The sequence below is a fragment of the Struthio camelus genome, chromosome 1 (assembly GCF_040807025.1).
Source record: "Struthio camelus isolate bStrCam1 chromosome 1, bStrCam1.hap1, whole genome shotgun sequence".
In the NCBI taxonomy this organism is placed as follows: domain Eukaryota; kingdom Metazoa; phylum Chordata; class Aves; order Struthioniformes; family Struthionidae; genus Struthio; species Struthio camelus.
Genome location: NC_090942.1, coordinates 202,127,266 through 202,154,586, shown reverse-complemented (window position 1 = coordinate 202,154,586; position 27,321 = coordinate 202,127,266). Strand labels below are relative to the sequence as shown.

Sequence of the window (27,321 nt, the reverse complement as noted above, 5' to 3'; positions counted from 1 at the left end):
ATGTAAAAGTGCTTTTGGCTAGCATAAAGTAGCAATTGTCTTAACTACTTTAGACAGTCCTTAAGTGAACGAGATACGAGATGGACATTCCCGTCCTACAGCACGTTACGTGCGTGCCAGTGAGAAGCGAGGAGTATCCAGTGGCAACGTAGCAGAAGGCTAAGGAGGGCGCATTGTCTCCGCTCGGAGGAGGTGGTGTCACCTAATGTGCCAGGCACCGAAGCAGCATCTGAGGTGGTTGTGGCTGTATCAGACTGGGGCAGCCCAGTGTCTCCTTAACTTGTCTACATAATTGCATGACCGACGTGATGCTACAGCATGTCGTCAACCCTGAGCAACTTAGTATCATGTCCTAGGTGTGAGTGACACGTGCTGAGTACAGGGAAGCAAACATCTGCTATGAAAGGTCACCAGGCGAGCAGAGTGAGCTGCGGCACGAGTACAGGCACTCTAGTTTCTTCTCCCTGTGCACAGGACATTTGTGATACATGGACATGCTACGTTAGCTCAAGCAGAAAACAGGGTAGCACAGAAGTTGCAATTCAAAGTCAGAAGAACAAAGCTGCTGGTTGAGTTCCATTTTGCATTTTCCTCCGCGTCTCTATACTTTTAAAATTCGCTTTACTTTTTTTAGCCTGGACTTAGAAGTTATTACAAATCAGCAAATATGTATAATACAACACTGTTTAGCTATAATTTGGGGGTTGCGGAAGTTTCTTCTGTTTTATTCTGCAATTTTTTCCTTCACAGGAACAAGGAAACAGCCAAAATTAAAAAAAAAAAAAAAGAAGAAAAAAAAAGAAAAAAGCAATTTCATCAACACAGTTCAGACCATTTTCTTAGGGTTACTATTAGTGGTTTTGGAGCAGGATTTTCTGGCTGTGGCTTTTTCTTCATATACATTCATAAAGGCTAAGAAAGGTTTGATATGGTTTGGGAGACAGTGACCCGCACCAAAGCATCTTTGAAAATAGAAGCAAAATGCCATTTGCAAGTCCGAATTTGAAGAGTTGTTCTTTGATGGTTAGAGGTTTCCTGTGAATTCCAGCAAAATCGCTTACAAAACCAGCAAGACAAATTTAAACCTGAGGTTGAGAATACTGGCACCTTTCCACGGGTTTTGGCTAATGGAAATGTTCAGCTATGCCAAAAAAATGAAATCTGGGTCTGCTAGGTAATGGAGAAAACATCCAAGCCACTCACTGGGACTCACAAGACCAGATGGACATTGGCTATTACAACTCAATTACCTTTCCTCTGGTTCAAGATACTGATGCCAGAATAATCAATTGTTACATTTGAAAAGCAATAGTTTGCAGAAGGCTGGATTTTACACAGGCATTCCGAGACACAAAAAGCTGCATGTGCGTATGTGACATAGAAAATACATCTTCTCACTATACTGTGATTTTCTTCATTATATCACACAGTTCCTTAAGAACAGAAAGCACTGTGGACGCTCCCTTGCAATCCTTGCACCCAAGACCACGGAAATTTGTGACCTCGCCCTAAAGAAGGATTAGTGCTATTATTACTAACCTCACTGATATCACCGCTGCTACTGCCACTGCTGAAGTGCTGCCCTTTTTGAGGGTGATCGCAAAAGGGGTAACCATCCTGATTTTCATGACGTCCCAGTAGAATAATTACATTTAGGGTTGTAGCTGCTACACCTTTGCCGTTTCCTCATGCTTGGGGTTTTCTGGTGGAGCATCACTCGCAAAGATGACCTGCTGCTACCATGAGCAGGCACTAGGGTGAATATCAGAAGCATCCCAGCACAGAGAATCTGGGTGCCCAACGTGCTCTCCCAGTGCTCCAGAGAGGAACCACGGCAGAAAGAGGTGTAGGTGCAGATTTGTAGAGCTCAGGGAAGCTCCTCAGAAAGGATGAGGAACGGAAAGTGATTGCATTTTATCTTCTTTTGCTCAGCCCAGGTCAAAAAAAAAAAAAGGCATATTCAATATCTGGAAGTTAGGTGTGAGCCATGGAGCTGTGGAGATGGGAGAGGAGGAATAGGACAGAAGGAGGAATACCGTACTTTGTGCAACCAGAGACTCCTTGCCCTTCAGTATGACCAACCTACTGTTTGCATTGTTCACTGGAGCTGAGGCTGCTAGTAACTTTGTCAGGACAAGCGAGATAGTTTGGACACTCATCACTGGATCCTCTGCGCTGCTTTATTACCTCCCAATTATCCTGACCCTTTTGCAGTAGCCACTTTTTAGAGTTCTGTTTAGGCTAATTGGGAAACGCAGCCAACAGCCATCGCCACGAGCGCAAACTGAACAAGCTCTGTACACAGCACTTTGGGAAAGCCATCAATGCTGCCCCTACAGGCTCATAATGCCTCACTGAGATGTTCGGCACAGGAGAAAGGTTTCTTCTAAAAATTTTGGGGAAAGTTTAAGTGTGGCTGCTTCACTGTTTATTCTGGATACAGGATGATTGGTGTTAATTGCAACAGTTGCTGCAGTGGGGAAGAGTTAAAACTGGTTTTAGAATAGGTATTGGTATAATTTGAAAGCATTTCCATTACTATTTTTGCATTTTTAAATGGTGGCTTGATCATAAAGTTCATCCTTAGGAACTAAAAGAAACATAACTTCAGAGCCAGGAACTAGTAACGCCCAGCAAGACACAAAATAACAGCCTGTAGACTATCTACAATGTATTCGGAGGAGGCCTTATTTTTGTCATATTTACAACAGTACCAAACAAGAGAAAGCCACTAAAATCAGCAGTTGCTGCCTAAGGGTTATTCCTGTCTTCCTATTTCATATGAACAGATGTTTTGAGTGAACATGGCGTATGAGCTTCTTTAAATTTTAATAGTTTCTGAGTTATGTCATCCATTTCAGAGCACTACAGATTTTAACCTGCTGTCATCTAAAGCCTGAAGAGTGTAACTTATGAATTATGCCGCTCTCTTCCTCATAAAGGTAATGTTATAAAAGGGAGAAGTTCCTGCGCAGTCAACATACACACATGCACACAAACTTGCCTTACTGTTTTATAAATGCAAAAAGTTTTATGTTATTACTGTTGGGTTTTTTAATGTGTGTTTTCCCAGTGAAATTTTGCTGGATCTTTTGTCACTGACCCTATTAAAAGGAAGCTATTATACCCAGCACAAAACTATGAAAATAATAATTTTAAGTAGCAATTCTAAAAGCACATTTACACAGATAATACTGTCCCTAGACTGTCCCATAGACTGTGGGTCTAAAGCCGACCCTAGGATTTGCAAGGTCCTAGCCTTCTTCTCCCTGTTCACACAAGGTCTGGGCTTTGTTTCTCTGTAAATCACCTGGTTGCGCTAGGTTGTGCGTCTGTAACTAATGACATTATGCTGCCGTACTGGTATCCTGTGCACAGGAAATGCCTTTATATAACAGGGTCAGTACAAACCTACAACTATTGCTGCTTGGCTTTATCATAAAGTGTCTCTTAAGAACAGATGTTTTGGGCCAAGGATTCATACAACAGTGCGAGGATTTTGGATGGAATTTTATTAGTAACTGCTTTTTGTGAAGTGAATCTTGTCATATGTCATGAAGTTATGGAGTGTCTCCATAATGTAGCAGAATCACGTGGGTTACGCTTGTGTCAGGGATGTCAGCCAGCTACTCTGAGCCTTTGCCCCACAACAACAAGGAAGACACACCTGAACAGCCCTCATTTACACAGCTGAACTTCATGTCTAGTAAGAAAGAGACAACAGTCCCAGAGGGCAGAGTATGCACCTGCACTAAGTGTGAAAATGGGAAAAGTAAGAACACTCCCATTTGTTGTTATAGCCTTTGAGAGAGGAAAACCTTGCAACTCACCCATTTCTTTATCTTCCTGAACTCTCCTCCTTTCATTTTCACATGCCTCCATCCATCTCTTCTTATCCTCCTGTTTTTTTGCACAGAACAAATGAATCTCTTCTGTTGCTCTGTTTATAATCTTAAAAGCATTCTTGACAGTAATGTTAAAGTCTTTGTCTTTGCCATCTTCTGTGTCCACAAGTTCCATCTCATCCATGTCCATACGATCCTTATAATACAAGATGTCCCTTCTCAGCAGGTCTTTCTTACAGAACACAAGCTGATGGTCAAAAAGGAAGAAAGTCCTCTGCTGGCTTTTACCTTGCTTTGAAATTTTAGTCAGTTCTCCCGAGTGGATCAGTTCTGAGCTTCTGGCTAACACATCTGGTCCCTAAAAAAAAAACCCATATATATATATATATACACACACACACACACACACACACACACACACACACACATATACACACACACACATATATATACATATGTATACATACATATATATATATATATATATATATATACATTTGTAGTAAGTAAACAATATTTTAGGACCTCACTGTGTGCTTAACTATTCTCATGTTACTAATTCATCTTATGTTCATCATTCAACTTTCTTATATTTTTATTATTAGATTTGAAAGTGTCTTAGAATGGAGATAATCTTGCACAGATAAACTCAGCGAGTGTGATTCTGCTCTTCTTTATCTCTGCATAAACCAAGAGGAAACTAATCATTAAAGTCAGTGATGCTTATTCAAGTTCTAATAAAACTGCCAAAAATCGTAACAAGATTCTACACCTCTAACATTAAAAAATCCATTTTGTCATTTTCTCCATGTCAGTGATATCACAAGTACATGTGTACATGTAATATCTGCTACTCTCCTGAGTAATAAACAAGGTAATCAGTAACACAATCACTGGAAATGAAGCAACTGGACTTTTAACTGAGCAATGACCAGTTGAAATGTGGACACCATAAACTCCCTGCATGGCAAGATACCTTCTCTAGAGGACAGGAGGTACTGTACCCAGCACCTTTGCCCAGGAAAGGGACAGGCCAACACTTACCTCCCAGTCCACTATAGATACTTGCCAACGCGCAATCTTGTCTATGCTTTCCAGTCTTCGCTTTCGCTCATTGATCAGGCATGCTACATTCTTCATCGCCTCGTATGCAGCTTTAATGTCGTTATAATCACTGTGAAACGTAGGCACATTTCAAAGATCACTTACACAGTGGATATGATGCAATTACTAACTGTCACATGGTGCTTAAAGTATAGTAGTCTGCACTACCCAATAATGCCTGTTCTCAGAGTACTTAAATAAGATAGGTAGCTGATGCTCAGCTATCTTGAAGCTCATACAGTAGTCTGCACAGTTCAGTGCCACTGTATTGCTACGCTTTGTCAGGAGCAAATTACTGAACCGGCACAGGGCGGCAGAGGAGGTAGATTTACGAACTGAAATACTGGCTCTCCTGAAAGCAATGGTAAAACTCTCACTGACCTCAGTGACACATACATTTCACCAAAGGAATTTGTTTATAAGGAAGATTTTAGAGAGAATTTATTGGAAAGGTCATCCCTTTTTGCTTAACACCTGTACTTTCTCCTTCTTCTTCCCAATGGTTGGGTCAATGAATGTGAACAGAGAACACTATGCAGGAGGAAAAAATTAGGAAACCAATCTCAACAGGGTGAACGAGGGCCCCAAGAACATGAGCACGAAAGAGAATTAAAGGAGATGCTGACAGAGTGACTTGTTTTCATAGTGTGTGAGAGCCAAGACAGTCTCCTCCCGGCTGCTCCAGGATGAATGCAAGGCTCCTCATGCTCCTGCCTTCCTTCCATTGCTCTCTTCCCCTACCTCTTTCCCTGAGCTCCTCACATGCTTATGCATCTCCCCTACTCGTAGGCAGGTTTTGGTTCCCCTTTCTAAAGCATCCATCTCTCCTTCACCTTCCTCAAATGGAGTCTCTGAGAAGAGGGAACGAAATAGACTTATTTCTTGCCTTAGAGTCCCAGCATAGCAGCTGCCTTCCCTCCTTTATCAGAACGACTCAGGAACGGAGCCAGAGATAGAAAACAGTGTGAGCTAGAAATAAATCCTGTAAGGAAGGTCAGCCTCAGTGGCCTTTTTATCTGCTTCTGTCTCAGTTCCTATTTTCATCTGCTGCTGCTGATGGACGCACTTCCCTTCTCCTCTGCGTGTTACTCTCTTCTTATTTATATCTCTGGAAACTCTTTTCTGCCACGCTCTATACAAAAAGTGAGATAACAGGATTCTCCTGATGCCAGGGAGATGTCCCACAGCATGACTGCATGATATCAACACTTGTTATTCTCGCTCTTCCTTATCTCAGTTCCTTCTTTCTTTATTGGCGCGTACATAAATCCTCACTTGTTGCGTAACCTGTGGCCTTCATGGCAGGCAGTGCACGCTATGTCTTTAATCATTGTATGAAAACAAAACAAAAGACCATCTCTCCAAAGCTACAAAAACGAGCTGACTGGAGCTTTACCAAGGCTCTGCGTGAGCATGGGCACGCATGTTTGTGAGCAGCCCTGTGCGCCTGAGAGCACGTGTGTGCTTGAAGGTCTCTCTGTACGTTGTGCCACCAAAGAGGGAAACAAGCAGTACGGAGGGAAGATGGTCAGACCCTGCTATCACTTTATCCACAGGGTTTAGTAGCTCACTGAAAAATCTTCCTAAAATGACTAGCAGTGAAATAGCCGTTAATGTTAGTATTTGCTACTGCAGGACTTCCAAGTGAGCTGCAGAACTGAATAGAGGCACTACGCGTCTGAACCTCCGCAGTTCATACCGGCAAGACTACTCTGCCCCTAGCAAAAATCCCGCTGTTTCCACAGGGACTTTTCTCAAAGATAAAGAAGTGCAGACTTTGGCGTGTGAAACATTGCTTCAGGCTGCCTTTGGACTTTGAGCATGGGGGTCACAATGGCCACAATGGAACATTTTTCTTGCCATTGTACAAGGTAAAAAGGCAGACGTTTAAAGATAAAATCTTAATTTATTCAAAGAGCGAATCAGCCCACGGCTATACTAGAAAGGCTAATAACCTACAACTTCAGTGGAGCAATTCATTTTTATGCCAACTGAAAATCTAACGTCTGGGCTTTATTGCAAACAAATATTTGGAGCAATGGGAGAACACTGACTTTCCCTTTACCTTCTAGCATCCCAAGTTTTCTAGCAGACACTAAACAAAAAAGTATTTCATAATAAAACTAGTCACTTGAATTTCAGGTCAGCTTTGGCTCTTTCTGGGTTGTCTGTAAAATTACATGTAGTGGAAAGTCATTCATTTCCTAAATTAACAAAAAGTCTTGAGAATCAAAATCAAATTCTGATTTTAAATGTTATGGTAACAATGTGTCTCACACATGTGCAGAATAATGCTGATGGTTTTCGGGTCTGATAATGCTCACATAACTTCTAATATCTGAAAACAGTTTATGCGTTATATAGGTTAATTGCGTAACAAGAGTTAGAGTGTTAGTCACTTCAATGGAAAAATTATTAAATTAATAGTGTCTCTTTTCTGAGAAGCTCTTTTTTCATGGATACATTTCCTATTCTGTTATGGTCTCCACACAGATTTATTATTTCTTCTGATTTTCATTATTTACAATTAGTGGTAAAGACCCAACTTAGGCAGAGATAAACGGGAACATTACGCTTTGTTCTAGTGAGGGTTCAGTTTTGAGGGCTGGGATCTTCATACTGAGTTGACAAAATGACTCAGATGATAGAAAGAAGTCTACACGGAACAGATAATGAGGATCATCATAGCAAAGCTTTGTGAGGGTACTAAGGAAATTCTGGGGTAAAACAGGAGGGGAAGAGACGTCAGGACAATTAAAAAGTCAAGACAGCTGAATATCAGGAACATCCCTGGGAAAGGCTATACAGGGCGAGGAGTAAGCAAGAATGTGGTAGCAAAGTAAATCCTGAATATGGATCACTATCCACATGAATCATGACTTGAGTCATTGTCAGATGATCCCAAAATATTCTGTGTTTTTTTGGGACAATAAGTATTTGTCATGAAGTTATTGGGAGCCTTGTTGGAGGATGCCCCTATCATTAGAGGGATTTTTCATCAGAAAATAGCAACAAAGAACGTATAAACACCTGGGCATCTGAATAAAAACAGTTTGCTAATATTTTCTTATAAAATTATTTTAAGTTACTTGCTCTCTCCCCTTATTGAGCATTCTCTCTATGTTCTAAAGTTTTCTAACTACATCTTTTTACTGGAATTAAGAAACTTTCTTCCTACAACACCTTTTTTCTGCAGTGTTCATTACTTTTAAATTAAAAAAAAATTATAAACTCACTCAGATTATGTTTTTATTCTAAGACCCTCTTTACCTTTTCTTATGTCCACAAGATTATGCAGCTTCCGCCTATCTTCTGAGTATTTCCCTCTTCATTTCTTTGGACACATTGGCATTCTTTACTCTGATTTACAAATTGCTCCTCAGCACCTTTCCCCTTCTCTCTGTTTCACTTATTCCTCATTCTCTTGCACCCTGCCTGTCCCCCTGTGCTACACTTCAGATGCTATTCTTGTTAATATTTTGCTGTCTCCAAGAGGAACACTTGTCTATAGCAGTCAGCGGGGGATTTGTTCCTGATCTCGAAAGACTCAGCGTGGCTCAGTGCTGCCTATTTCAGTCAGAAAGCTTGAGTAATTACGTGTTATTGCTGTTCAGTATTTATCTTTTCAATTCTCTCACCTGTGCTCCTGAGTGGTATATTTGAGCAATTCTGCAAGCTGCAGAGGGTATTTGCAGATTTTCTGAACAGGCGTGAGAAGAAAACCATCAATGGCAATGTCAATCATCTGCTGAAGCAAGCGACAGGCCTCAAAGAAGTGACGGTATTTGCCCTGTTTCATTAGCTTGGAAAGTTCAATGCAGGCACCGGGATGATTGTTACAATACTCTGAATAAATAGCAAAGCCTTCTTGCTACAAAAAAAAAAAAAAAAAAGGCCAAAGCTTTAAAGTATTTGTCTATAAAGACGGTCAGATTTTTTTGTAACATCTGTTATATGCAGTTATATTAATTCATTCATTCATTTCCTAAATTGTTTCCAAAATGAATAAAAGTCAGGGTTAAACTACACAGAAATTTACTTTGTAACTGTTAAAACTAGGTACCTTCTTTGTATGAACACAGAAATAGAGGCTCCATTGAGTTAGATTAATAAAACCCACTACTTGAAAAAGTACTTTTCTTCGGGGAATCTTAGAAATTAGAAAGCCTTGATGGCTATAGCTTCAGCAAGCGTTTCTCCTGGACTCACAGAGCCTTTCCCCACCACCTCCTTTCCTTGTTTTCTTTAGGCAGTTTTTGTATGCCTATTCAAACAATTTGAGAGCCCTGGAAACAGTCTAGCTCATCTGTGATCACTTCAAATTTTAAAATGAAACTTTAATATGTACAGAGATACATTCTTACTAAGGAATGAGGAGGAATCTAAAGTATTTAAGTAATTTTTAAATTGCAAACACTCTGGATTCTAAAATGTTATCTATGCTCAGTTTAGTATTTGATAAATTAGTAAAATCTCCTCCTCATGTGGTGACTCAGCTTTTTCTTATCATATTTTGTTCATGTCATAAATAAAATGAATTCTTGTGACATACATGTTGAAGAAAGCATGACCCTATTTCACTTAGATGAGGTTCCTCTTTGTTGTACTGCTTCTCCAGATCTTTCAGGAACTTCCTTTGGAATTTGTAAATATCTTCAATGTTCCCAAAAATGGTGCTTAACTGCGCCACAGTGAACATTCCTGTATGTTTGCGGCACTGCCGAATATAACCCTGGAAATGAAATAAGAGAACCTCTTTTTATCAAGTCTGAAGATAACAAAAACAGGTTCTACTCTGAACAAGCCCATTTCAATTGGCAGGAATTAGATGCTGTGACCTCAGGGCAGGTGTCCGGTTTCCAATCCTGCACACACAACTGGAAGTGGAATTTCAGGTTGATGTTCAAGCATTACACTACCAGTTTTTCTAATCCAATATCTACTTCACAGTACAGCAGATGAGTTAGTGACGCAGATATCTGCAGAATATGTAAACCTCATTCGCATCTTCCTGTTATGAAGCCAGAAGAAGGCCTGGCTTAAGGCCCCATGTGCACTACTAGCTGCTGTGCTTTTTTTTAACTCACCTGTGCCATAACAGTTCTTCTCTATATGAATAAGAACAAATCCTAAACAATTAATAAAAAGACAATTTCTGCCAAGGCTAAAGTGGTGATTTCTTAATAGTATGTAAGCAGGGCATACTCTAAGCCAGAGAAGCAGAATCAAAAACATATTACAACACATTCAGTATGCTACTGTTTGGTAAAATCGCTATCTCATTGGCAGGAGTTAATAGTACTGGCAAGACCGCACGGAAAAATATGATCACTTTCTCCACTTTTTTCTCTGTACTTGAAAGGACAGCACACGGGTCCAGTTCACTTCATTTGCAACCAACCTTAAGTAGCTACCTGGCCGAGTCCTCCAGTTTTAAAAAGCCCTCGGGCAAATTCTGTTCTGCGTTCAGTAATCCACATTAGATCATATCAGTATTCACATAGCTATGAGGCGAAGGAAAGATCGGGGGCTCTAATGGGCTTGGGTACTCGGCAGCAGCTGCCACATGCAGCCGCAAGTCCTCGATCCCAGGTGCTGAAGCTGAGGGTGGAGGTAGGACACGGTGCAGGAGCTGCAAGTCCAGGAACTTCTGCTGTGCTCATACTCTCTTAGCAGCTGTGGCGCCTGGGTACGGATGGTGCAAAGGTTAACTGCTGCGTTGCAATTATCTGCCAGCCTCCTCTGTCTGGCGGCTCTCGGGCAAGGTTCTCCTAAATCCCTGTGGGCGCAGATAGCAGTAAAAAGCCCGCAGCTTCTCCAGTGAGGCTTTCCAGGAAGCAACTCTGAATATTGCTGGCACTGTTCGGAATAGTCCTGTCTTCTCCACAACCATCTGCTTTGAGAGCTGTGCAGCACCTATACTGTATGTAAGCCAGCCATCAGGTTTACTACTGGATGCCAACAAGGAAAATGATCTGTGCAGCTCTTGCAAATGTGGACTACAGATAATTTTTTGAACTTAAAATCTCTTTCTGGGTATGATACCAGTTTTATGATCCTGACTGCACCCGCCCCAGTGATTCATTCTTGTGCAGAGCTTGCAAATTTGGATTAGCATCTGCAGTATCTTTTCTGACTCAGTCTTACTTCAGTGTATTTTCAGCCTTACGTCCTGTTTGCAGCACCCTACTGGTTCACTCTGAGGAAAGCAGACCATCTCTGCCCCACAGGTTGAATGTGGAACACCATTTCTCCACTTGGAAATGTGTGTTAGCTCTGCTTTACTAAACTCAGACGCACGTCAGCTTTCAGAAAGATAAGAGTTATAGGAGAAATGTATTAGAGAAGTTTAAAAATTAATACCAGTTTAAGAATTAACAGTTCAGTAAAATATGAAAGTCATGTCCTAGAACCCAGGTAACCACGACAGTAACACACCTGTATGTAGAAACTCCTCCCTGACCTTTCACTTATCCAAGTAAACTTACTCTAGCCGAAGTAAAGAGTGCACCTAAATGACAAAATTCACATTTAATTTTTGAGGAATAGCCCGCAAATTAACAACAAGTTTTGTCCTTTAATTTGTTTTCCCTTTTTTATTCCTTCAAAATCCATTAAAAAGCTCTGTTAAAAAAAAAAAACACTTTTGTCTTCTGATATCAGAAGTTCACCTTTTGTCTACTTTGTTTGCCATTAAAGACTCTTGTGATGAGCGGTGGACTAAAAGATGACAACATGACGAATACAGACAGAGGCCCAGCAAACTGAGGGTAGAGAGAATAATTTAGGAGGTTACTTAGCACCCTTCCAGGGGCCTTTATTAATCACAAATCACAAATAGATCTCAAATACAGATCAGTTGCATCACAGTCCACTTCAGAAGAGGCAAAGTTCAGTCAAAGTTTTAAGAAGCTCCTAAGTGTGGTCCTCCAAGAAAAACTGAGCAAACAGCAGAAGAAAAACACTATGGTCTTGATATTTGATAGTGCAAACAAGCAGAGTATTTCTAAAACACCTTTAAAGATTTCTTCATAGCTACTAAGCACCCAGCAAAAATCGCTAGCTGAAAAATTCTCCTTCCAGGTTACTTTCAAAATGTTCCATCTCTGAATTGTAATAGAATTTACTAAACGTACTGAAAGTTTTCTATAAAAACCAAGTGATAAGAAGTACTAAATAAACTGGACTTCCTGTCCCTTATGTTTATGGAAAAAGTGGTCAGATAAGCAAAGCACTTTTCCCATGTCAAAAGTGGATTGTTTTCTTAAAAAGGAAGCGGTGCCTTGTGGCAATCTACAGAGAGGAGAGTCAGAGCAGGGCACAAGAAGGTTCTCACTGGCAGCCTCAGATGTGCAATTGAGATTATTTGGATAAAAGAAACCACTCGGTTGGTTCTCAACTCATATGGGAAGTTTTGTTCACACTAGGGCAGCAGAACACCCCCGGGTTAAAGCACATACCTCACAGATGTCCTTGAGATGTTTGATATAGACTCGTTCTGTGTTCATAATTTCCTGTATGACATTGGTCCTCATCTGATCTTTGTTTTCTGCCATTTTCTGACGATGCTTGCTAATAGCTGCATCTTGTTCTTCATCCTGAATGTTACCACAGTTTTCTGGCAGTTCTTCCTGATTAACTCGCAGCTGCATTCAGAACAAACAAGGCAAACTAGAGTAAAGCAACAAACAGTTACAAAACGTTGACAATTCTGTTGCAAACTTCTTACAGTTAAGAGAAGAGTTGTCAGAGAAATGTTCCTGTTCCCACCATACAGAGAGGGTTCCACAAGATTGATCTCATTGTACTCATTGGCTATTCAAAGAAAGTCTTCTGTCTAGTTGATTAAATATATGGCTTTCTACTGACAGCATCTCAGAGATATCATGTTGTGTTGCCTGTATTTTTTGCAGACCTACCTGTATTTCTCATCTTAATAGTGTGTATGTGCAATTTTGTCCAAGTCAGCTTACAGGCAAAAATTGCAAAAGTGGCCAAGTCACTCAAACACTTTTAAATAGTTTCCCTCTGCCCTAGGTCCCTATCTGTACAATGTGGATAACAGCTCCTCCTTTTTCCACTTTTGTCTGAATTCCCATTTTGTTCGGAGACTTACAGAGGTAAAGGCAGGAACCATCTCTTGAATTTTGTGCAGTACTTAATACGGTATAGCCCAAGTTCCATTAGGATCTCAAAAGCTAAAGTTTAAGTTAAATTATAAAATACAGTTCAATTTTAGACGCCTCAGCAGTTACACTGTCACGATAATCTGGCTGCGGTCTCACTAAGGAGTTCACTGTGAACCAGACTCCAACAGAAATTTGAGATAGTAAGTTCAACATTATTTTACCAAGAAATCCCTGCAGTATAAGAAGAGAATTGCATGGGGCATAGCTTTCCCTACCCCCTTATGAAAGCTGCCTTGTCCTTTCTGTGTACATTGATTGCTCCTGGTTGAGTATTCTGCTGCCCTCATTTCTTGTGAAATCCCTTTGGTTACAAAAGGACTACACAAAAAAAGAAGTGAAATTAAAAGGTGTCACGAGGAGCTAATGAATCTTGGCGTCTGATTCTCTACTGCTTTCTCCCCTGTGAAGTCAGGAGGAGTTGCAGCACTGATGTTCAGATGCAAAGATGTTGAGGATTAGGCCCTTCATTTAAATTTAACGCCACAGTCATTGATGTGTTCAATTCTGCTAGGAATCTAGTGTGACAGTGGTGCAAAAGAGTGCAGAGTTACTAACCCTGACAAAGCTAGCTGGAAACCAGGCTTCCTTGTCCTCATTTCTTCCCCACCACCAGTCTTTGTTGGAAGCTTCTAGGACTCTAATGACATCTCCAGCTTTGAAGCCCAGTTCTTGGTCATCCATAGTCACATGGTCCCAGAGCGCTTCTGCATAGACAATGCTGCCATCGCTTATCAGCTGAGATAGGAAGAAAAAGAGTTTAAGAGGGGCAAAGAATAAACAATGAGCTATGTATAAACTACTAAAAAGATTAAAATGCATCACTGCACCCCCCAGGATTAATCCTGTTACAGGATAAAATCAAGATTCTGGATTTTCAGGAATCTGTACATACATCTATGAGTCTGAGAACAATTAAGAGTCGTACCCCATGCCCGTTAGCTAAGCTACCTAGTTAAAGCTCCCAGATCAGTCTTAGTCAAGATGTGAAACTGTTCTGTTACGCTCTTCTATCGGCATCTATCTGCTCTTGGGCCCTGTTTGAGGCCGGATGCTGTGGCTCGTGGATTCTCAGTCACGACAGTTAAAGCTGCTATGCTTTTTGTTAACATGAAACCTCACACCTGCAGAAAACACACACTCCATCACTTTAGTAATGCAAAGATTCACCATACCAGATTGTAACCCAGGATCTTACCTCATTAATCGCTAGCTGTTCCCCTCCGGGCTGCAGGTATCTCGGACTAGTTTGGCAGAGTTCCTCATAACTGTAATCTTCCTCGCTGCCATTGTCATCCACTAAAGCCGAAGATTCAGTCCCACCATCTGCAGCAGCTAAAACAAAGGTGGTTGTTTGTTTAATCATTTTTATTCCAGTGCATGTTCATAAAAAAAGTAAAAGTGGAATCACTTAGGACGTGAACAATTTGACAAAGTGAACAAATTGCTTTTGTTCTTAAGAATATAACAGCATAAATGTATAAGGGGACAGAGCTCTCGGGAAAATCGCTTTTCAGTCCTGAAATACTTGTTTTGTTTCCTTGTAAAATTCTCATTTAGCGTGTAATGAAACTGAGATATTCTCCTCGTTCTGCGTGTGAAAAAGAGGAAGAACTACAACCATTACTTTTTTTAAGCAGAGGAAACCTAAAACAGTCTGAATTGTAACAGAGGTATTAATGCAGGTCCCCAGGTTGTAAATGAGGGAGCTGTAGCAGGCCATCAGCAGTCAGAGGGGCAGCTGTCCGTCCCCCGCGTGGTGCTGTGACGTTCTCGACACCTTTTCCCCGGGCCAGACTGTAACTGACCCGTCGACTGTGGGTTACCACTGGGGGCAGCAAGCAGCAGTCACTACCCCGAGTCAGGTTCCTCCAGGTCTTCTATGTGCTGAGGAAGACTCTGAAATCACTGAGAGATGGGGTGGACTGAGGGAACAGGTACTGCAGGCTGAACAGGACAGAACTTCCTGAAAAAACAAATTGTTCTAATTACCCCATGATGAAAAATGTCTTGGTTTGACAAGCGTATATTTTCTGACTGAAAAAGTAGTTTTGTAAAGATATACAGGCCAGAGCCAAGATGAGTTTCATCTTACTTGCAGCCGTTGCAGCTACACGCACCAAGAGCAACGTTGTTTCAGTGACTAGCACTACGCACACAGGTACACCTGGAGTTACTGCACAAAACTTCATAAAGGCCATTAGGGATTAAAACCACTGGATGCAGTTCACTTTGGGCTATCTCAGCACTGGTAAATGAAGAGGACTGGGCCAAATAATACTGACTCGTGTCCGCACCGCTCACCGTTAGACCCTTCTGCAGCAGGTTTGCCTTAGAAAGCCAGCTGCAGGGGTCCACAACAGACCTGGGGGTAAGCTCATAATCACAAAATGCTCATGACCAGGGGTCCAGTGCTGGAGCTCGCTCTCTGGTCCTCCTTTATTCATCCCGAAAGACGTACTCCTACAGCCTGCGCAGGCTATCCGTAACCAAATATTTGGAAGATCACATAGTACTCAAGATTAGTTTTATTTCAGTTGAAAACAACCAAAATAAGATTCACAATGGGCTACCAGCACTGAACTCCTTTTTTAACAGTTACTGTGTCGCAGAATGAGTTTCCATGCGGCCCGCGGGAGGGAGCAGAGCGTCCCTCTCCTTTCCCAAGTGAAGGGAAGGGATCTTTAAGCTGAATTCTTTAACCTCCCACTTCCACTTACCGCAAGGCAAAGCAGCACGGCCCTGACCCGGCCTCTTCTCTGCCCTATTTTAAGCCTGGGTATCAGCTATGTGCCTGGCTCTGGACTGGGGATATTTGGGTGCTGCAAAGAGATGACTCCTTGCTTTTCTCCGTACACCTACACAACTAACAAACCGGGCACACTGTAGCCTACTATTTAGCTGTAGCCAGCTATTTACTGCATAGGGAGAAACACTTCAACCCTCTCCCTATGGGTGCTCATAGCACAGCTAACTTCTTTGGTAATTTAGGTATTAATTTTTAAGAGAAATCAAAGCTGTTTGCAGCACAGATTAACTAAAACACTGAAATAATTTTGTGTTCTTTGGAAGTGGAAAGACGTGCCTTAGTCTTGACATAAAAGAACATGATTATTACACAACTCTATTCTGTTCCTCAGCATTTCAAATATACACTCATTTTAATGGCATAATCTATCTAACGAGGGAGGATGCTGAATTCCTGTTAAAAAAAGAGTTTTTCCCCATAAGACTCCCAAATCTGAACACTGATACGCTTTTAAAATACTCCTGTAAAATGTACTGAAAACCTTTATCTAAAACCTGCAAAGAAACAATTCATGATATCAATTTTTAGCTTACTAATCAAAAAAAAAATTCATCTTGGTGATCCTTTTTACAGCCCCACTGTAATCTCAGTACTGCCTGTGGGTTTGTTGCAGTAATGAAGGCACATGAAAATTTCCTAATTCACTTAGCTACAGATGAAAGATGACTGTCATTTCGGGACTGATAACTGTTCCCTGTTCTTTCCTAAATCAACAAGCTTACATTGTCTTGGCAATTAGACTCGAGCAAAAATGTGTGCCTTGCATTCTGCATCCATTCCTCTATTGTTTACAGACAGAAATAAGCCTATTAGAGGTGGGGATGGGCTTTCCTCACTGCTCTAACGGAATGCAAAAACTTAAGACAATGTGGGACCCATTCTGATCTCCGAACAGTTTTGTCACCGGTGTAACTCTACTGACTCCAGCGGGTTACAGAATATAAATGCGATCGCAGTCAAGCTCCCTGACTGTCACAGTTTATCATTTCAATCTAGAAATGCTGCAAAAAATAGAGAGAGAGTATGTTCTACTCACACGTACCCATCTGAAGGCTCTCCAGGCTCCAAAATCGTGCCATTCCCCCCCTGGCTACCATGCTGCTGTCAGACTCCACAGACAGGGTTTCACCTTCAATAGCTTAGTCCTAAAGGGTTCACGGAGAATCACAAAGGCTCTGAGCTACCAAAAAGGCAGAAACAGCTTATTCATTTCTTGGAGCTCCTGCCTGCGCACTTGCAGCCGAGCCTGCTCGGGAAGTGACAGGCGAGCGCGCTCCGGCTGGCCGGCCGCGCGGCGGCTCGCTGACATCATGGGGTGCCCTTAGGGAGGAAGTTGCAGAAAAGAAACAAAACCTGCGTGCACAGCCTCGGCCAGGCTGGGCTTGCAGCCTCGCGCACAGCCGCTGCTGAGACTGCGGAGAAGAATGCGCCGAGAGCACCTAAACGTCACTAATGCAGAATGCCAAGGAGTGCATTTGTTTTTCATTAAAGCAGCTTGATGTGATTTCGATCTATATTCAAATCACTGCAATTCGCAGGGAAGGAACCAAGAGTTCCTTTTATTGCAACACCATTCTGAATAGCAGCCTATTCTTGTTATACTATAATAGTAAAAATGCCAGGCGAAATAAAAGATGAAGCTATTTTTTGCATAGCTAATAAAACTTCTCTTGCTTCACAGGTAAATGGCATATCTTTATTAAGGGCATAGGCAGCTTAAATGTGAAGGTTGCAGCAGACTGCTCTGAGGGGAAAAAGGGAGGATGGAGACAATTTCTCACTCAAGCTACAAACTTACTCCAGCTGCTCCAGAAAACAGGGAATGAAGTAGGGAGGCATCCAAATAGTTCAGCTTTCACTCACACACCACAAATAAGCCAGTCAGAACACTGGGTCGTTCGGTTACCTGAGTTCAGCATTCACCACCCTTGCATCCTGCACAGTTTTGCAGGGAAACTGCATCAGTTCACGTACTGGAAGCAAATGCAGGAGCTGCTCCTCGAGGCAGAGTACGAAGCCTGCTGCAACCTGTGTTTGCACTGCTTCCAAGCACAGCGCTACGCTTACGATCCGGAATCATCCTTTACCTGCAAACTGCGTTGCTCAGCTGAGCCTGCCCTTTAACTGGGGACTGCCTCCTCCAGCGACGTGTTCACAAAACCCCCGAAGCATTTTGCACGCAGCAATCTCTCAACACCCACTGACATCACATGGTTTCCCGGAGCGCTGCCTCAGAAGGCGAATTAAATGCCAGACATTACTCTGCAATATTAATGCCATCTTCCTGCTAAGATCCAGTCTCTGCTGCACTTGATAGGAGACCGACGGGAGCTCTTTCCTGAATCCCCAAACTTCCCTAGTATTTCTTGCTGCGAAGAGACTTGTTGGACCGCATGGTAAAAATATGCTACTGCATATTATGAGAAGTTTATGTACAGATACCCACATATTCTTCACAGCACAAACCAATAAAAACAACCCCGACTGAGAGAAACCAGCTAAGGAAAGAATTCCTCAGCAGGGGACGAAAGCGCTGCTGATGCTGGGAGCTGCAAGGGCACGGCTCACCCCTTCAGTCAGCCTGGGCAAAAGCTCTCTGCCACGGCAAATTCCCGCTCGTAGGGGAAAAACAGCTGAAATGCGAAAGGAAAGTTGCATCAAAACCCACACCATTCTTATAGAAGGGACATTAAAAGATTATTTCTGAAAAACCGTTATTTCGTGTGATTTTTGCAGAATGGAAGGGGACGCGTGCTTTCGCACAGTGACTAAAGCAGTATAACTGTGGGCTGCCGCCAGAAGGGGAGAGCTGTGCTCCCTCCTCTGCACAGCCACATCTAGCAATTGTGCAGCCATAAGCTGAGGCATCGCAAAAGTGCTTATTTTGGGCGAGTTGGTGGTAAATTTGTTTCCTTGCTGGATCAGTCAGGGACAGGAGGAAGAGCAGACTGTCCTTTGTAGTGGCAGTCCGCAGTTATAGCGGCCAAATGTGTGCTGAGCTGGCTTATCCAACATGTAGGGCACTCTGAAACGGCTGCAGATACTAAAATAGTAATGCTAAAAGCTAGTTTATCAGCTCAACAAAATCCGGTTCTAGATACCCCTCTAGTGCCTGCCCCCTGCTCAGTGCTGTGACAACAACCGTGGGCAAGTTTGAATATTACTTTTTTTTTTTGCTTTAAACGACTTAGACTGTAATAAGTATAGCCTGCCATTATTCAGAATATGCAATAAGTCCTATTTTATCCCTTTCCTCAATATTCTAACGGGACTTTGCAGAAAAAGAAACATAGGACCCTCCACCCTCGGGCAGAGCAAGTCCCTCCAACCCAGTACTCTCTGACAGCGACAGGTAGCAGATGCCTAGGGAAGAACATAAAAATAGGTGAGGCATGTAATGGTATTTTTCCGATATACTTTCTTAAATTCCAGCTACCCACAGATCCAGTTCAGGTTCTTCCTGGGGAAAAGGTGATATCTTTATGTTTAATGAACTGAATTTTTCAAACCACGTTCTGAATTTCTGTAAAATTTTGGCATCTGAAATATCTTGTGTAGCAATTAGTTTCATAATTCAGTCTTACAGCATAAGAAAACTATCTTCCGTTTTGAACCTGCTGTCTGACCATTTCAGTTGGTGCTCTTTACTTCTTATATTATCGGAAACAATGAATAACTATTACCTGTTCCTTTTTTCCTGTGCCATGAGCTTATAGGCATGCCTCCCTCACTGCCCTTTTTTCTAAGATGAAGAGCTGCAGCCTAGTTAGTCATTTCTCACGCAGAGGCATTGCGTAGTTTTCCTCATGCTTTTTGCCTTTCTCTGTATCTTCTCTTGTGCTGCTAAAGCCTTTTGAGGTGGGCAGACTGGGGAGATGCCCCCCCATCATACCGTGGAACTACGGTGGCACAATCGGGCTGTTTTGTTCCCTTCCTAGAAATTCCTGCCACTCTATTTACTAAGCACTAAACTAACATTTTAATTATTTAGTACAATTGCAAGATCTTTTTCCTGTGTGGCAATATCTAGTTCAAAGTCCATTCCTCTGTAAGCATACGAGCCACATTTTCTTCCATGTGCTCTACCTTGCATTTATCAACACAGAATTTCACCCGCCATCATACTGCACTGTGTCTCAGTACTGCGAAATCCTTCTGTGACTCTGAGCTTCTACTTGTGACCTCTCCCCTTCAGAAAACTGACCGCTTTCCTCCTTTTTGTTCCTTAGTGCTTAACCATTTGTTAGTGCATGAGATGTTCCCTCTTATCACAAGCCCCTGTCAAAAGACATTTGTAAGAGATCTTGTCAAGGGCCTTTTGAAGATCCAAGTATACGATACCTACTGAATCACCCTGTTCACATCCTCAGTGACTTTTTCAGAAAACCTAATAGATTTTTGGGGCACAACTTTTCTCTACAAAGGGCACATTAACTCCTCTTTATCATAAGGATCCATCAGTCTTGTTGATGTTATTCTCCATTGCAGTTTATAAGTCCTATATATATTCTTTACATATTCTACGTACTATTACGGTCAACTGCTCACTGGATCCCTCCTGATACCGCTTTAAAAATGGTCATCACATTGCTGCCTTCCTGTTTCCTTGTACTGATGCAATTGTAAACAATAAAGCCCACGCTGGAGACAGTAGCTAGCAATTTCATTCTTAAATCCCTTTAGAAGTCTCGGTTCTGGCTACTCATTACTATTTGTTCAGTTACTCTGAAACCTCAACTGATACTTCATTTTGAGACATACCTGTAACGTTTATTTAACTTGACTATACTTTCATTTTTCAGTCACTTACTAGACCTACAAACTGTCTGGCAGACTACCTACTTCTAACGTTTCTGAAAAAGGACTTAGTTTTCATACCTTTAGCAAATTCTTTCTACATTCTTGTAATTTTATAACAAAATTGCTAGGGTTTATGATTTTTTCTATTTGGATACAATCTAAAATCTGAGGGATGCCTTTTTTTTCCTTCTAAAAGCTTCCTCCCCTGCTGTTTAATGATAGAACCCTTTTTGGTGTTTCCAAAGTCTTTTCTTGATAGATCATATGGATTTGCTCTAAGTGTCTAATACGCTATTCCTGAACATTCTCCATTCTGCCTGCAAGAATACAGCATCTTTGACTACTCTTTTAAATTTCCTTGCAACAAGCTTTCTCATTTTTATTTACTTTCCATCTTTTAAATTAGTATCTACTGTATTGGATATTTTGATTCTCCTCACTCCTGCAAGGCTGTGGCTCTGAGTGCATTAGGGACACAGAGGGTGAGATTCGTTATCTGTCTATATGTAGCCAATAAACTGCACTGTAAAGTATCCATTTATTCCCAAAACTATGGAAGCAATCGACTAGCTCAGCTGTAGACATCTACAGTTTGATGAGACCTCTTCTACCCTTATGGAGTACCTCTTGAGTGTGTGATCCTACACAGTTTGAAAAAGCCAAGAATCACTTCTCTTCTTGTAGGTTTCTTGACTAGCTGCATCAAGAAGTTGTCTTTTATGGTACCTAGAAATGCAGCATTTTGCCCAATGACAACACTTAACAGCAATTTAAGTCTGCTTTTATAATTGTGCTTATTGCCACTGCAACCTCTCCAGTTTCCTTAGCATGCCACATTTACTAACACCATCCTGGTGATCTGAGGTGGTTTGTAATTTAATGCTAATACTATACTTTCCCTTTGTAGGCATAGAATTCCCGTCTATGGATCCTGTAACGCGTACTGATATAGTCAACTTGTTTATCTGATCTGACTCTTATTTTTTCTTTAATACATGAGACACTCTTTCACTAGTACAACCTTTTCTGTTCCCACACAGCTTGCACAACGGTAATACGCTGGTTATGCTCTGCTGGTTATCTTCATTCCACCAAGTTTCTGATGCATCTGTTATGCCAACTAGCTTCTTTGAAAATAGGCATATTTCTCCATCTCACCTTTTAAACCTCCACTATGATTAGCAGAGTTGCCTATTTTTCTACATCCTCTTTAAATAGGGTTTGTTCAACTGCTACAGACTATTTGTTGTGTGAGTTTTGTCAGCTTCCACCCCATTCTTCATTTGAGGATGCAGTGATTATCGATATCGTCTGTAAAGGATGCATTGTCCCAAACAGTGCGTTATTTCACCTTGCCAGCTTTTCCCTAGTTCTCTGTTTAGAAACTACTTTATAATCTCTTGATTTGCGTGTCAGCAGCCTGCTTTTGTTTTGGTTCAGAAAATGCCTTTTATTAAATAAAGGATCTTTTTATATCAAACATTCCCCAGTTCATAAAATAATCTAAATCTCCCTCTTTATTACACAATTTTCTTAACTGTGCACGACAGCTTCTGTCTGACACCACACACGCTATGGGTAGCATTTCAGACAATGCTACCATTGAGCTGCTGGTATCTAGGCTTCACCTGACTGCTTCAGTTCTGCCTCCAGAGCTTGTCTCCTTGATGCCCCAGCTGCTCCCCCAGCTGCTCCCAGTAGATTGCTGGGTCCTGTGTGCACCACAAATCCAACTGTTTCGGTGGTGACCAGCAATCCCATTACTCACCAGGAGTGTTTCTAACCTTTTGCTGTCAGCTGAGATTCCCGTCCCTGAAGGAATCACATAGCCATCATCCTCCAGAGACTTCTCTCATTCTCAGCAACACTGGGACTGCTTAGACTGTGCTGGTGGGTTTTGTGATACCCCTTAAGTCCCCTATCACCGAATCTTTCTGCCTCCCCGAACTCTTCAGACAGCACCTTGGCCTCAGACTTACATGCCACCCACCTGCTGGTAATTGTAAATATGATACTCAGTGCGGAAAACTGGAAATAGCATTTCCTGCGTTTTGTCCTACTTTCACCCTCTCTCTTTTGGGTAGGAGGAAAAAGGACAGGGTACAAGTAGGGAATTGTTTTCTTTAGAGGAGTGATCGATTACTTTTGTTTATTCATATCCATGGCCAATAATCTACCTAGTTTTGTTGTTGTTGCTGTTGTTGTTTTGATCAGTGATAGGGATGGAGAACCTGAAAACCTCCTTACCCAACAGTCAGTTTGTTTGCTCCTCAGTTTCCGAGCTATGCTCAACACAAGCTGAAATCTATTCAGGTACCCAACCTTAATAAATTGGTGGTAGTTTAACAGTACAGGCATACCTGCAGGATCAGATACTGCTTGAATTAAAGGTATTTAAATTTATGAATCTAAATGCTAGAATCATATTTGAACTACACGTCTAAACTCCCACTGTGATCAACGGAGATTCGCCACAGACAAAACAGCCAAGACAGCAATTCATCTCATCCTAAAGCACATACCTATACCTACTCTGAGCTTCGTGGACTGCAACAACTAGGGGCTCAGATTAGTCATTTAAATATGGATATTCAGCACCATTTTAAGTATTTCAGATGGTGCACTGGCCTCCAGCTGCCACTCAAGAAGAGAAATGGGTCTCCCATGGGTCCTCTGTCGTATTTTCCAGCTCCATGCCGATATCTCGGGCATCAGCCACAGCTTTAGACACCTGCAGCAGGTAACTGCGTCCAGTCTTAGCCCTCCACTGCCTGTAATGGGTGTTCAGATATTTAGCTCATATGTAGATACCTACACTTAGACTAAATTTAGGTGATTTAAACTTGAGCTGAATCCCAACCCACTCTCTCAGAGCTGAGCCTATCAAAAGGAGTTCACCAATGTTTTTAGCTAAATTTGAATCTCTCACCATTGTATGTGAAAATAATGGGTTACTTTTCAAGATACTTATAAAAGACTGCTCTACTGTGACAAATAGGTAACCCCTCTATTTAATACCTGGTACTGAACACTTGTAACCCTTCAAACACGAGAGTTGCAATATTAGTCTCAAGGCAAGTTTCTCTCAGGCTTTTACTCTGCCTCCGACAGTATGATTATTTACTGTCTTGTAATAGCTGTTTTTTTAACAATTTAGATCTCCAATTCTATCTCCTCTTGTTATAAAAGTAGACAGATAGATAGCATTTGTACTAGGCTTTAGCAAGCAACTAAAATAAGATACCCCTGGTTTTCAATGCCAGAGTTTAGAATTTCTTTCTAAAATAAATAGCTTTTGTATTATCAAATTTCATTGTAAACGAGCAAACAAAAAACTCACACATGTTCAAAAACAAGGAAGTGCCTCATCAGTTTAAGGAAAAAAGGAAAGAGACCAGAATGTGTGACACTAGTCACTTAACTAGGTTATTTTCCACGGGAGCTATTCAAAAGATCTTTGCAACTGCCATTAAACTAGGAAGTCCATATTATTCCCCATTTGCTCTCAGGGCTTTGATTTAAGAAGCTTTTCTTACTCAACTTCTGTTTATTATAATGAGTTACAAAAGTCACATTTAGTATAATCAATATTGCTTTGACATCATTACCTTGAAAAGTATCAGAGATTTTGCTTTCTTTATCTGTCATGCTTGCATTTAGGAAATCAGTCACTCTAAAGCTAAATACCAGGAAATAAATTAGTCTCAGGCAGTTGTCTAGGTTAACTAATGTCAATTCATGTTATTTCCAAATATGAAATGCAAAGGATAGCTGAAAATAAAAAAGGAATTCCTACTCTGTGTACTTAAAAAGTCTCTTTTTTCCTGGTGAATTAACATCTTGCTCAGTGAGCAGTCCTTTTGGAGTCATGGACTGAAATACCAAGTACTCTCAGCAACAGCTGCAAATTAGATGTCTAATTTATCTTAATATCTAATCCAAATCTGTATATACAACAAGGACACACTCCAGATGTGACTTTTAAAGTAGTTCCCAACATTTTAATATAGTGTAAAAGTAAAATACTAATGTAGTACAGATAATGTATCTTATTGATATAGTCAGAAATTCTCAAAACTGCATTCCTTGGAGGAGAGCACCTTATTGCAGAAAACTGGCCCGTGTCCATACTCTACTAAGGATTGGAAAATGCAGTTTCAAAAGCTTCTCAGATAAATTATTTTGTAGTTGAGCGATTTTTTGAACGGAATCTGGATAACACTACCACTAAAACTTGGCTTAGAATCATATGAGCCCAATCAAATATTGGCTAGTAACATATATATGTTTAATTTTAGTAAAGAAACATTGAAAATGCTATTTGTTAAGTTTCCTGCTTCAGTCATGGCAAGTCCTGATCGAGCCTTCCTTACTGATTCCATGCACAGAGAAGCAGAACGAAGGTTCCCGTTAGTGATCTCATCACTATTAACTGTGAAGGATCTCAAGTGAAAATTGTGCTTTTATTTATGACCCTTGTCAGTGAAACATGAATAAGTCTTCAGACGATGCTCAGATGCTTCAGATGATGGTCCAAAAGAAGACAAATGGTACTAACCCAGCTTTTTCTAGTATCACCTGCCAAGAAATGTTCCACTAATACTAGATATGCCTTTCTATTAACTCAAGATAGCATGGCATGCTAACAGTAAACGGAATTAAAGAAAAAATACACAGGGCATATCAGAGAGTCAGATAAAAGGTAATGCTTCCTAAAAAGCAATCTTTTCCAAGAATCTGTCCTTCATGTACCAGAAACTTGGTTGGTCTATAGTCACCCTTGAGTAAGCACCTGCAAGTCCATACAATTCTTTGGAGCAAACTCTTTGATTATATAATATTTTCCTATCTATTAAATTAAGCTGAATGAATGAAAAAAATTAAAATACTTGTGTAGTATTAGCATACTTCCTTGTAGTGGTAAAATGTCCATGGTTGAGGTATGAACTAAAACATTTTCGGCCTTATGTCCTTCATATTCTATTATTATCTGTAGGAAATTATTTGAATATAGAAAGTGGAAAATACAGGAGTGCAAGTTGTATAGAAGAATAAATCATAGAAATTTATCAATCACTGGATGTGATAAATGAGTTTTACATGCACACAGCCAGAAAAGCTCCTAATGAGAAAGTTATAAAGAAAAGGCAGCTAAATTGTGCACTACATTGTCCCTGCATATGTTTGCACCCTTCTTTTTTTTGGCCAAACTATAATGTATTTCCTGACCAAGTTGGGTTACAAAGTTGCGTTCTAGAAAGTTATAAAGACTTGCACATCTTACCATTAGATGTTCTCATCTGCTGCCGTCGCCCAACTCGATCGAGGCCGATAGGGGTACTCTGTGAAAAGGTGAGCGGCCGGAACCTGGCTGAAACGGCTTTGTACGGGGGGACCTGGTGTGCTGGCACAGGTGGCCGTGCTGCTGCCTACAGAGAAGAAATGAAAATCCAGTATTAATAACCAGCGCTACGAGCAAGTCGAACTGAGTAAAACACCTGCATGAAATGAGCTTCTTTCAGATACTCTAGCTCATTACAGGGCAGTAAACATCCCTACTTCAAGCACCTATGCCATCGTTTAAACACTGCGCTTCATATCCATCATCATCACAGTCAATATTTGATAACGTTACGGTTCTCCATTTTATTAAAAGCTCCATAACCTTCTGGTTGATCAAATACGCTCTAATAATTTTCAGCTTGTAATGCTCTATGCCTAAATGCTCTGGAATCTAACTGATTCCACAATGGTTTGCACGATGCAGATTGCCATTGTAAATATGCAACTGAAGAAAAACCCCATGGTGAGAAAATGACAAAAAACTCCAGAGTGGGAAGTTGTGCTCATTTCCTGGGATGCTTTCTTTCTTCAAATAAACGTCTTGCTTTTAAGTAAAATAAGCACGTTCTACAAGGAAGCCAAAAATAGTTGTTTAAATGCTTAGAAGATCTCAGGAGTCTCATTAAAAAGAGATAGTATCAAATTTACTCATAACTTTACCTGGAAGCCATTTTCTTTAGTTGAACCTTTCATTTATCTAATTATGATTAGAGAGCCTACCACCACTGTTTGAATTTCACATTGTCTCTGAACTACTCTTCTATTAGCCAGATTTAATGACCTTGCATAAACATCCCACACTAAACAGCAAAACCTCTTCATTTGAACTGCAAAGAAAATATTCTTTACATCTTCCCTTAGTCTTTCGTTGTTAGTATTCATAGGCCCTTCAATCAAACAACCTGAAACACCAGGCTGGGTTTTTTGTTTTTTTTATGAACTACCTGCTGATGCACTGTTATGAAACCAATGATTTAGTATTGTTTGAAAATTTTTTCTCACACGTAAGCTGTCAGACCATAACAAAACATAATAAAGAAGGAATTAGCATTATACTTTTAAAATATTCCCCTGGGTTAAGAAAACTGCAGTTAAGAAAAAATCACCAAGGTGAAGATCAGTCTTTGAAAGTTCTGTATAAAATACCCTTAGCACATATATTCCTGGTTCATTAGGCCTTTTTACGTTTTAGCTACAAATTTACTTTCTAAATATGACTGTCAAAAAACCTCAA

General features: G+C 40.9%; 1 protein-coding gene across 5 annotated transcripts in view; it reads right to left on the bottom strand.

Annotated features, from left to right (window-relative positions):
- The window catches only part of SPATA13 (spermatogenesis associated 13), a 167,574-nt gene that overhangs the window by 6,597 nt on the left and 133,656 nt on the right, over positions 1-27,321 (bottom strand). For all 5 annotated transcript variants that reach the window (XM_009686550.2, XM_009686552.2, XM_009686551.2 and 2 more), the window contains 8 exons: positions 26,029-26,173; positions 14,334-14,470; positions 13,694-13,873; positions 12,410-12,595; positions 9,502-9,681; positions 8,588-8,820; positions 4,890-5,019; positions 3,831-4,203 (listed from right to left, as the gene is read on the bottom strand). In XM_009686550.2, coding sequence (XP_009684845.2) covers positions 3,831-4,203; positions 4,890-5,019; positions 8,588-8,820; positions 9,502-9,681; positions 12,410-12,595; positions 13,694-13,873; positions 14,334-14,470; positions 26,029-26,173 — 1,564 coding nt within the window. The remainder of the gene's footprint in view (positions 1-3,830; positions 4,204-4,889; positions 5,020-8,587; positions 8,821-9,501; positions 9,682-12,409; positions 12,596-13,693; positions 13,874-14,333; positions 14,471-26,028; positions 26,174-27,321) is intronic.